We start from the raw sequence: 12,881 nt of genomic DNA on the forward strand, positions 1-12,881 counted from the left end.
GTAATCTTCTCGTGTGCCCCCCCTCCAATTGTTTTATTTATTGGGGCTGCCTCTCAGGCTTCCATGCTAGCCGTGTACCTTCATGTCGTCGCTGTTCCTCTATTCTCCGGTATTTATCCTCGTAGTATCGCCGTTCCACTTTCGCTGCCTCTAACCCCTCCTTAGGACGGCAATACTCCCCCGGCTGGGTCCTGCTCCATCTAATATCTCCTCCCAGGTCCATTTCCCCATTAAGCGCTGTTCCTCCTTTTCACGCTACTTGGTCCTGATTTGGTGGGTTATTCTGTCACTTTCGTTGTAATGATGAGACCAAGGCGCAGCGGGATAAGAATACATTCTTCTTTAATTAACGAAGAACACTTAAACAAACTAACAAAATGAATGTGACGCTATGATAAACCGAGTGCTGACATGCAACTACACATAGACAATAACCCACAAAACCAAAATGGAAAAAGGCAACCTAAATAGGATCCCCAATCAGAGACAACGATAAACAGCTGTCTCTGATTGGGAACCAATTCAGGACACCATAGACCTACATATACCTAGACATACCAAAACCCCATAGAATACAAAAATCCTAGACAAGACAAAAACACACATAATACCACCCTCATCACACCCTGACCTAACCAAAATAATAAAGAAAACAAAGATAACTAAGGTCAGGGTGTAACAATGGCTATATGCACCATGTTACTGCCTACTTCATTTGTTAATTTAGCAAACAAGACAGCTCATATAGTGACTTTATCACCTATATTTTAGCTTTAATTAACTTTAAAAATGCAAAATGTTCTCTCAGCCTCATGGCAAAATGTGTAGAATAGCATGAGATTAGCTATAAAATGGCAAATTTTTCTCATTGCCCCATGGCAAAATGTATAGAATTGCAAGAGGTTAACTGTTTCTCTACCCACCCAAATTTCTTCAGGCCCACCCAATCAATGGGATGCTCGAGGTGAGGGCGTTCATGCAGGAACCAATGGGATGCTCAAGGGTCGGGGAATAACCACATGCAGGAACGCCCCAAATTGTGGGCTGCAATCACACACTATTGGGGAATTGGAGAGAACAGGAAATGGTGCAGATGGTTGTGAGCACATAACTTGTGCATGCACTTCGGACTTTCACCGATCACTTCATTATCGTTCTCCTGGCAGCAGAATATTATGCTGGCAGCATAATCTTGGATTTATTTAATTTTCTAAATAAGAGTCCTCCTACAAAGACATATGGAAGCCCTGAAGCCCAAGGCAACAAAAATCTACTAAAACTTAGACTCTTGGAATTATCTTGTTTGAATGAATTAGTATCTCGTTTGAAAGACAGTTATTTTGTCTAGTTTATTATAAAGCTTCTCAGAACGTGTAAATGCAGTGGTTCCCAAACGTTTAATAGTCCCGTACGTACCCCTTCAAACATTCAACCTCCAGCTGCGTACCCCCTTTAGCACCAGGGTCATCGCACTCTCCAATGTTTTTTCCATCATTGTAAGACTGCCACACACACAGTATACGACCATACATTTATTAAACATAAGAATGAATGTGAGTTCTTGTCACAACCTGGCTCGCGGGATGTGACAAAGAGTTCATAGGACCAGGGCACTAGTAATAATATAATAATAATCAATAATTTTGCTCTTTATTTAGCCATCTTACATATAAAACTTAATTGAATATTGTGAATAACTCATCCTAGGTTCATGAGAAGTGTGTTCTTGAAAGGCTGCACATAATTCTGCAATGTTGGGTTGTATTGGAGAGAGTCTGTCTTAAATACATTTCCACACACAGTCTGTGCCTGTATTTCGTTTTCATGCTAGTGAGGGCTGAGAATCCACTCTCACATAGGTATGTGGTTGCAAAGCGCATCAGTGTCTTAACACCGCGATTTGCCAAGGCAGGGTACTCTGAGCATAGCCCAGTCCAGAAATCTGGCAGTGGCTTCTGATTCAATTAAATTTTCACAGAACCTCTTGTTGCAATTTCGATGAGGCTCTCTTGTTCAGATATCGGTAAGTGAACTGGAGGCAGGGCATGAAAGGGATAATGAATCCAGTTGTTTGTGTCATCCGTTTCGGGAAAGTACCTGTGTAATTGCGCACCAAACTCACTCAGGTGCTTCGCTATTTCACATTTGACATTGTCCGTAAGCTTTAGTTAATTTGCACACACAAAATTATACAATGTATGTTGTAAAAGCGTTACATGCTTGCTGCCCATATCATTGCATGTTGCAGAAAATACACAAGAGTTCAGAGGCCTTGCTTTAACAAAGTTAACCATTTTCACTGTAGTGTCCAAAACGTCTTTCAAGCAGTCAGGCATTCCCTTGGCAGCAAGAGCCTCTCGGTGGATGCTGCCATCAGTACAGATACCAACACATCTTGACCACCAAAGTCCATTTGATGTCACAAAGCTGTCCAATACTTAAAAAATATCCTCTCCTGTTGTCCTGGTTTACAGTGGTTTACAGAAGAGGATGTCTTCCTTAATTGACCCTCCATAAATGTAACGGACATATACCAGGAGCTGTGCCAGGCCCGCCACATCTGTTGACTCATCTAGCTGTAACGCATAGATTTCACTGGCTTGTATGCGAAGCCACAATTGTTTCAAAACATCTCCTGCCATGTCACTAATGCGTTGTGAAACAGTGTTGTTTGATGAAGAAATTGTCTGTATAGTTTTTTTTTGCCTTTTCCCCCAGCATCATCCCAGCCATATCTGCGACAGCAGGAAGAATTAAGTCCTCCACATCAGTATGGAGCTTGCCTGTCCTAGCCACTCGGTAGCTCACCATATAAGATGCTTCTAGACCCTTCTTATTAATGGTATCTGTTGCTTTTATACATGTCTTACTACTCGAATCTCAAAAAACTCCTGTGGCTTATTTTTCAAATTGGCATGTTTTGTTTCTAAATGTCTGCACAAGAGCGAAGGTTTCATTGAGTTGTGAGATAGTACTTTTGCACAGATAACACTACTCCCAATATAAGTGAACCCCAAATAAATGTAGTTCTCATCATATTTGCACCTCTTCGATGGTCCATTGTCCCTGTCTGTTGTTCGGTGCTTTCCCGGGTAAGGGGGCAGCAGCTCTTCGGCTGCATCAGTTTCACAACTGTTAGTGTCCATGCTAGCTGGGCTAACAACAAGTGTAGAATTACTGATGCTAGCATTGGTTGTGCTCGTGGAAGCGGAACAGCTTGTGTCGTCGACAGGATGTTACTACCAGTAGAGCTGGTATGTGTCTCTATGGATGCGGGCATTTTTTTTAACCATTTATCAATTTTCGAGCAAAAGGAATGAGCAGCAGCTACGTTTGGCTACATACGGACCGTTAGTGGAGTTCCCGTGAGAGAGTAATGGTTAATGTGATTGTTTGTTAATTATTTGACTAGGCTACCTGTATTTGACATAGTGTTGTTGTTTCGCTGAACACTAGATGCTTTAATTTTATTTTTGGCAGTGAAACGAGGCTACTCAGGCCTGTGCATTACCAGTAGCCATATGGTCTCATGAGTTTTCTAAAGCAAGCAGCATAACAGCTGCACCAACGCATAGGTACTCACACAACCAAAGGACATGGGAACAATAACCGACAAAGACAGAAGGCACATATATAACATACTAATCAGGGGAAATGGGAACCAGATGTGTGTAATCAGATATGACAGTCAAGGGTTGATGATGATGAATTCCAGTCAAGGGTTGATGATGATGAATTCCGTTCAGTGAAGCCTAGAAAGCTGGTGACTTAGACCTCCAGAACTGGTGAACAGAATGAGCATAAGTACCAGGGGATCCGTGACAGCTAATTCAAATGAAATGAAATCAAAATGTATTTGTCACATGCGCTGAATACAACCTTACAGTGAAATACTTACTTACAAGCCCTTAACCAACAATGCAGTTTTAAGAAAAAGAAGTGTTAAGTAAATAATAGATAAGTGAAAAATGTAAATAAAAATAACAAATCATTAAAGAGCAGAAGTAAAATAAGAGTAGTGAGGCTATATACAGGGGGTACCTGTCATGTTCTGACCTTTATTTCCTTTGTTTTGTATTTATTTAGTATGGTCAGGGTGTGAGTTGGGGTGGGCAGTCTATGTTTGTTTTTCTATGATTTGGGGATTTGTATTTTTCGGCCTAGTATGGTTCTCAATCAGAGGCAGGTGTCATTAGTTGTCTCTGATTGAGAATCATACTTAGGTAGCCTGGGTTTCACTGTTTGTTTGTGGGTGATTGTCTATGTTAGTTGCTTGTGTCAGCACAGGTCTCATTTATAGCTTCACGGTCGTTATTTGTTTATTGTTTTTGTATTGTTTGTATTCAGTGTTCAGTGCTTTCTTTTATTAAATATTCATCATGAACACATACCACGCCGCATTTTGGTCCTCCGATCCTTCTCGCCTCTCCTCTTCAGATGAAGAGGAGGATGACCGTGACAGTACCGGTACAGAGTCAATGTGCGGGGGCACAGGTTAGTTGAGGTAATTGAGGTAATATGTACATGTAGGTAGAGTTAAAATGACTATGCGTAGATAATAAACAGAGAGTAGCAGCAGTGTAAAAGAGAGGTGGGGGGGGACAATGCAAATAGTCTGGGTAGTCATTTGATTAGCTGTTCAGGAGTCTTATGGCTTGGGGTTAGAAGGCTTTAAGAAGCATTTTGGACCTAAACTTGGCACTCCGGTACCGCTTCCCGTGCGGTAGCAGAGGGAACAGTCTATGACTAGGGTGGCTGGAGTCTTTGACCATTTTTTGGGTCTTCCAGGGACACCGCCTGGTATAGAGGTCCTGGACGGCATGGAGCTTGGCCCCAGTGATGCACTGGGCCGTACGCATTAGTCTGTATCGCCTTACGGTCGGACGCCAAGGCAGTGATGCAACCAGTCAGAATGCTCTCGCTGGTGCAGCTGTAGAACCTTTTGAGGATCTGAGGACCCATGCCAAATCTTGGGTCCTCCCTCACTAACTTTAAGCACCACCATCATTGAACAACCATGGGAAACCGTGTTTAAACCCTTTACAATGAAGATCTGTGACGTTATTTGGATTGTTATGAATTATCTTTGAAAGACAGGGTCCTGAAAAAGGGACGTTTATTTTTTTGCTGAGTTTATATATATACACAGCTGGCTCCCCAACTGGCTGCGAGTTAGTTTTAAGCCAAATATGTTAAATTCATAGATTATGCAGTGCCCAGCCAGTGGAGAAACAAGTACTCACTTGTCATACTTGAGCAAAGGTAAAGATACCTTAATAGAAAATGACTCAAGTATAAGTGAAAGTCTCCCTGTAAAATACTACTTGAATAAAAGTCTAAAAGTATTTGGTTTTAAATATACTTAAGTATCAAAAGTAAATGTATAAATAATTTCAAATTCCTTATAATAAGCAAACCAGATGGTGGAATTGATTTTTTTTATTTACAGATAGTCAGGGGCACTCAGACATAATTTACAAACAAAGCATTTGAGTTTAGTGAGTCTGCCAGATCATAGGCAGTAGGGATGACCAGGGATGTTCTCTTGATTAGTGTGTGAATTGGACCATTTTCCTGTCAAAATGTAACTAGTACTTTGGATGTCAGGATAAATGTATGGAGTAAAAATTATTATTTTCTTTAGGAATGTAGAAGGAAAAATTGTCAAAAATATAAATAGTAAAGTAAAGTACAGATACCACAACAAACTACTTAAGTAGTACTTTAAAGTATTTTTTACTTAAGTACTTTACACCACTGTGACCACCGCATTTAGAAGGATAGCTACTGACTGAAATGTAGCATGCTGGCTCACACTGGCCATGCAGTAGCCAACAAGCTAATCGTGGATTCCAAAAGACACAGCTATCTAGACTTGGGAGCTCATGGGCACAGAGGCTACATTAGCCAATTGGTTAGACATGATTACACCACAGGCAACAATAACTGGCGACTAGTTCGTTTTCGGACAAATCTTTTAAACTTAGTTTATCCACTGATCACAGAATTGAGCTAATTGCTTTAATATAGTTAGCTAAATAAGTCCAAGAATGCATTGTATGCCACTGCATAACTTTTGTAATATGCCAGGGAGATATGTATACTGTAGCTAAGAAAGTAATACTAACTGTATGTTGTGTAGTAAGATGTTACTAGTCCATGTGCCTCACCTTAATAATTTGGTCCATTAACCTTAATTTCACTTACTGTTCTGACTTGGTGGGGACGTAGCCTATAGCTTGTTTTAGAGAAATGTAATCATCGAATATTGTAAGAGCTGTCATTGTCTGCCCCTTTTATTTATCCTACGGTTCCGACTTGGTGTAAAGGGAGAACACTAAGAACGGCCTATGTTCTGAATTCTGTCGCTGTACATTTCAAAAGTGCTAAACAAATAGTTATATTGACTACGTCCATCCTAGCTCGCTTAATGGCTTAAACGAAATTATGAACTGCCTCTTATCCGCTTGTTGTCCCCTTATTCCATAGTTTGTACATCTCAATTTCCATTAGAAACCACGTGTTTAAACAAGTCATCCATATCAGCTGTTTTTTAAAAAGGCAATAAATGAGGCTGAATTAAACTGTTTCGCTGCCAGATAAGGTTCCGCTGATAGCCAGGTGTAGCATCGGTAAGATGTTGGTACAGCTTTATGTAGGCTGTTTGTGGACACTGTCAATGTTATAGTGCAATTAATGTATTCTTTAGTGGCTTTGCTGGCATTCATCCCACTTATTTCTTTGCCCCACCAAGATTTACATGCTAAAATCGCCACTGCCTATTTGATACATTTGGGTTAACTTGCTCATGTCAAGCAATACTACATACCAGTTTGTGGAAAGGTAAAAATAACAAGGGATCGTTTTTTGAATGATCGGACAGTGAAACCAAAATAAATTGGTAGCTAGCTGGTGAGACTTATTCATTTCCCAATTAATTTGGTGATGAAGCTGAAGCTGGTTTCCCAAGTCGTTCAGACGGTGCCAACTGCTCATACCGGCGGCACGAGCTAGCTAAACAGATGGCTCTGTAGAGCATCTGTGAAGTCACACACTCAAGAAGGCTCAACCAATCACCCAACAGGTACTATGTTGACTGATGAATATTCAGGATATTGACTGCACCCTTCTCGTTCAACCAGTTTTCAACCAACTAAAAAGTAAGAAATTCAATCCAAATTATTTTGAATGTCATTCCTTTATTACTAAAGTCTCAAAAACACATATGAACACATGCATGCTTGAATCATCACTGAACAAGTTTATGGTTTCTGATCAGGTTCATTTATGTGCTATAGGGTAAAGGAGAGTACATAAGGTCGAAGTACATAAGTATGTCTCTTTGGCTGCACTGCATTAACAAGTATTCAAGGTCAGGCATAAGAGCAGCACAATCTTCTGAACGTTCTAAGCAGTGCATTAGATAGTTTTAGAGGGACATTTTGAAATTAACATAAAAAAATTGAAATCTATTCAATCAACATGCAAAGATTATAAACTTCAGAGCCTTCAATTTTCATTCCATATATTTTTATAGGAATGTTTGATCTGTAGCGATGGCAGCGGTAGAAGTCCCAGTACTACAACATTTCAGCAATAGTCTATCCATGTACATATCAGAAAATAAACGACATGGACATTGAAAAAAAAAAAACTCCTCTTAGCTTAATGAAACACCAAGAGGTACTTTATTTACCACAAAACATTTCAAATATTAAAACATTACTTTAGAAATTCCACAAGTTTCTCAAAATCAAGTACTTTAAAACAAAAATATTCCTGCATATACTACTGCCCACCAAAAGCTCATGAACTGTGGTGCTGCGGTCTAAGGCACTGCATCTCAGTGCTAGAGGCGTCACTAAAGACCCTAGTTCGATTCCAGGGTGTATCACAACCGGTCGTGATTGGAAGTCCCATAGAGCAGCGCACAATTGGCCCAGTGTCACCCAGGTAGGCCATTAATGTAAATAAGAATTAGTTTAACTGACTTGCCTAGTTAAATAAAGGTTAAATAAAAAAATACAAAAAAACTGAACAGACCAATAAACTGTGGTGTGCAGAACAGTTCAAGTGCTGTCCAGTAGAGGGAGTCCCAGTGCAGTCATTACATGCCGTCCTCAGTAGAAGCGAAGCCAAGGACTGACTAACTCCTACAGAAGGCATACATTTCTGTGGACAATTGGCACAATAGTTTCTACAAGAATTGTTTTATTATTTACAATCAGCTTGTTTGCTTTTTTAATCAAATTGACAGAATTAAACAAATTGAATGAAGTAACGTTTTAACGGTTTTGTCGTTACATTGTTATTAAGGGAAGGATAAGTAAGCGAGGCCTTGGCGTGGCAGTTGCTATTACAACTGCCTAATTAAATCTTTATCGGAAGAGTCCTTTAATAAATAAATAAGCTAAGAATAGCGTCATGTAAAGTGACAGTGGAAAAAGTCATGTTTATATTATGAAAAACAATGGACATAGTATTTTTTTGTTATAGTGATGCATATTATGCAGTTGGCTTTGTATAAAGATATTAATTCTATATAGGAATCCTCTACAGTTGGCCTTCTCAATACATAGCTATCCATACCCCTTGTGTAACCTATAACATGGCATAAAGGCAGTGTACACAACATTTCCTCTGAATAACAAGCTGTACCAACAGAATTTGTTTTAGAAAATCTAATGAAAATGTAGTACACTTGCAATCTTTAGGTCAACTACAAAAGACAATACAATATTGGTTCTTCAGGTAGAGCAGACAGGACATTGACCTGATTACTGATGTGTTGCTCCACCTAAAATATCCATTTGATACCCCTGCACTTGTATGTAGTTTGGCAACAATGTGTGGAACTTTTGCAACAACTCAAACAAATAAAACAAATACAGCAGACACCTTGGAACTTGGCATTAAAAAAAGAGAACATTAAACATGTATGGCTAAGTAACCATCACTAGACCTAAACCCTACATCACCCTCATGAACATATCAATCAATTGGATAAACACTAATCACTCTTTTTTGAATGAGTACTGAATATTAAATCTGTTCTCTAATGCTGGGTTCACATGCTTCTTAGAATAGTAAACTCGAAGCTACTGGGAAGCTCAGACTCAGAGTATGATACATGTTATTGTTACATGTGAACTCCCCACTCCGATTTACTACTTGGAAACTCAAAGAACGTTTTTGGATGTTGTAACCTCAGTTCTGAACATTCTGGGAGCTTTTGGGGAGTTTCTGTCCCGAGATGTCAATAATTCCAAGATCACATGAGCGCAGCATAACATCTCAAACAGAGAGCTGAACTCTTAACTCTAGTCAACTAATGAAAGATTACATCATGTTGAAAAGGGATGCTGGACACTGGACATGCAAAAGTAAAGAATTGGCTACATTTATTATGTAACAGGCCTAAAGGGTTTAGGCAAGAAATCTATCGAGTCATACTTTATGGCTGAGATAAAGGGGGAAATTCAAGAAAGAAATATGCCTAATTTCAACATACCCCATTTATATTTTTCTCACCTTATCTGGATGCAAGTTCTGATGCACACAACAATAGAGCAAAAAACAAGCAGCACAAGAAACAAAACTGCTTCTCTCTCCCAATCTCTCTTACAGCTGTTTAGTTAGGAAATGAGCCATACATTTGGAAAGAATTGTAGAAGCCCATAAACCTTAACAGCAACAAGTGCTTTGTTTGAAAATAACACACTCACCTGCTTGATGGGTGAGTGAAAGGGCAAGGTATTTCCATACCCAGAGCAGATGGCATGATGACCACCACAAGCTTCCTATGGACTAACATTCACCCAGAGCCATCCCAACAGAGTCCCATACACCCAGGTTCGGACATAGAGTTTCCTGCCAGACTCCGTCATCAGCATTGGCAGTGTTAGCCCCCCCCAAAATAGCAGCGATGGCAACGTCTTCATAATACTCAGATGGGACCTTTGACCTTCTCCAGGGAATTTGCCTTTTTTGTCTGGATCCTCAGACTCATAGAAAGTAGTCAACATCCTGTGGATAAAGAGAAGGTTCATTTTAGAGTTAACACATATCCCCAGTTTGTGTATAAAATTTGCCAATTATACCAATTTATAACTGTAATTGTCAGTTCTAGGTTTGCAAATAGTAGCTAATTCCGAGATCTTCCAGAAATTATGATTGAAAAATTCACGGCATCAAATGAGAATAACCAAGAAGTCCGGACTCCTCCAATCAGATTTTCCCATAAACCTGGATATTCTGTGCACACTTTTATTGTGTAGTCAGGGCACTCATATGATTGAATGAGCAATCAAAACAGACCAGCTCTAACATCCTTAAAATTAACATTGCAGTCCACCATTTGAAGTGGTGGCAACAGTTCTGATGAATTTTCCTAACATGAACTGAACCTTGGCCTACACGTGGAAATTGTGTGTAGCAGGTTGGTCAGTGTCGTAATGTCAGACAGGGTTAGAGAGAGGGGGTAAGTATGAGGATACTCACTGGTCCTTGATCTCAAATCGCTTGTGCAGCCACCCACGGAAAAACACAGACTCTGGAGGAATTTCCTTCATGTCCACACGTTCAAAGTGGATGTGAACTCTTGGAGATTCCTTACACAGGAATTCTATCAAACAGAGAAAACATGAATGAGAGACAGAACAACACAAGGAAGAGCATAGGAGCCGAAGGCCACGTAGTCAGCCATCAAATCAAAAGTGTGTTCAACAGGTTGTTTATGAGGCACCATGTAGGTTCAGAAGATTATGGATGTGACCCTAAATTCTTCCATCCTCTAACTCCAAATTAGGGAATTAAGCGACTACAATTTGCACTCAGGTGGTTTCCCCCATAATTTCCAAAACACTATAATCTGAGCATAATTTGAATGCCCAGTTTAAGAAACTATTAGAATCCTCAAGAGCCCTGCCTGCTGTGTTTTTCTTTGATATCGGTGCTCAAATGTAATGATCTCTCTCTCTCTCCACCTATCGTCTTTTGCTTGCTTGTCCGAATACAACCGCATTGAAGGGTTGTAAAGGTTCTCGTATCGTCTCACCAGCTCACACAGACACTCCTCCAAACTGGACAGACAATGGCGCTTAGCAAACCTCAAAATAAACGTCCATCTCTTCGTCTTTATAAGGAATGATACTTCGGGTCTTAATTTCCAGGTAGGAAAAAACTGTGTTGAATGACGGAGCGTATTACAAAGAGCTGCCCCTTTTGTGACGAAAAACGGAATTGCAACACTGCGCTACGCGCCGTCGGCCCTGTTTGCATATTGTCTGTAGACCCGTTTAGAGTTCAGAAATCGACATTTTCAAAAAGCAGACCTTCCAAAAATCTGCGTTTGAAACAATTTCACCTGCGTTTTATATTGCAAATCGATCGAGCGTCAATAGTGCTTCAATTGAGTGATCGGGGCGTGCAACTAAAGTTTCCCTTCACAGAAAATACATTAGTGCAACACATTTGGCAGAAAATAGCTTCATTTTCATCAGATGACAAGAGAAGTGCAATGCTATTTGGCTGGCAGCCACAAAAGAAAATGAAGCAAGGGCATTTTTTTGTTGTTCCAAAAACAATGCATGGCCATCACATTTCTAATGCTTATCATAGAAAGAATGTAGCCAATGTTTTGCTCAAAGTTAATCTTGTATTTTACCTGAGAAAAGCAGGCTACATCGAAAAGTACCGGAGAAATGCAGCTACACATCAGTCCAGCACTGATGTCTGCTGATCGAATGCCTGTTCGTGAATGTCGAGCGGAAATTACAATAAAAAGCATTTTAGATCTGCGTTTAAAAAACACAGCAAGATAATTCTTCAGCGTTTAGTTTTTTTTCCTGAGTGAAAAACACAGAATTCTGCGTTAATACCGAAGCTTAATTTGCTAGTTATCGACGTAATTGGCTGAATTGAGAGACTGGGCATTATGTACCGGTAGCGTTCTGCCATCTGAAATCTGTACAGCTGCCACTGCTATCTTGATTTCCTTGCGTTTTTTCTAATCTCTGTCTGCTCCTTCCTCCCTCTTTTCTGAGCAGAGCAGGAAGGCCCGTTGCCCTAGCAATTCCAGACTCCACACAGTGTGTACACATGCTGCTCCAGGGCCAGTACAGTTCTTCCGTCAAACAAGCATGCATCAACATTTTGTTAATTTGCACCATGTCTCTTGTTCACATTCACTTGTAAATGTCAAAACAAAAAAAATGACATTCGGTAGCTCCTACCTACACTACAGTTCAAAAGTTTGGGGTCACTTAGAAATGTTCTTGTTTTTGAAAGAAAATCAACTCTTTTGTCCATTAAAATAACATCAAATTGATCAGAAATACAGTGTAGACATTGTTAATGTTGTAAATGACTATTGTAGCTGGAAACAGCAGATTTATTACGGAATTTATACATAAGCCTACAGAGGCCCATTATCAGCAACCATCACTCCTATGTTCCAATGGCACGTTGTGTTAGCTAAATCCAAGTTTATCATTTTAGAAGGCTAATTGATCATTAGAAAACCCTTTTGCAATTATGTTAACACAGCTGCAAATGGTTGTGCTGATTAAAGAAGCAATAAAACTGGCCTTCTTCCCAGGTGGCGCAGTGGTCTAAGGCACTGCATTGCAGTGCTAACTGTACCACCAGAGATTCTGGGTTTGAACCCAGGCTCTGCCGCAGCCGACCGGGAGGCTCATGGGGCGACGCACAATTGGCCCAGCGTTCGGGTTAGGGAGGGTTTGGCCAGCATGGTTATCCTCTTCTCATTGCACACTAGCGACTCCTGTGGCGGACCGGGCGCAGTGCACACTGACCAGGTCGCTAGGTATAGTGTTTCCTCCGACACATTGGTGCAGCTGGCTTCCGGGTTGGATGTGCGC

At 40.3% G+C, this 12,881-nt stretch overlaps 1 protein-coding gene across 2 annotated transcripts in view; it reads right to left on the bottom strand.

The window, feature by feature from the left end:
* Positions 1–7,179: 7,179 nt before the first annotated feature.
* Positions 7,180–12,881, bottom strand: part of LOC112257022 (1-acyl-sn-glycerol-3-phosphate acyltransferase epsilon) — a 53,276-nt gene continuing 47,574 nt past the window's right edge. For both annotated transcript variants that reach the window (XM_024430615.2, XM_024430608.2), the window contains 2 exons: positions 10,501–10,624; positions 7,180–10,026 (listed from right to left, as the gene is read on the bottom strand). In XM_024430615.2, coding sequence (XP_024286383.1) covers positions 9,801–10,026; positions 10,501–10,624 — 350 coding nt within the window. In that variant the 3' untranslated portion in view covers positions 7,180–9,800. The remainder of the gene's footprint in view (positions 10,027–10,500; positions 10,625–12,881) is intronic.

This window comes from Oncorhynchus tshawytscha, linkage group LG01 (genome assembly GCF_018296145.1).
Source record: "Oncorhynchus tshawytscha isolate Ot180627B linkage group LG01, Otsh_v2.0, whole genome shotgun sequence".
NCBI classification, from domain to species: Eukaryota; Metazoa; Chordata; class Actinopteri; order Salmoniformes; family Salmonidae; genus Oncorhynchus; species Oncorhynchus tshawytscha.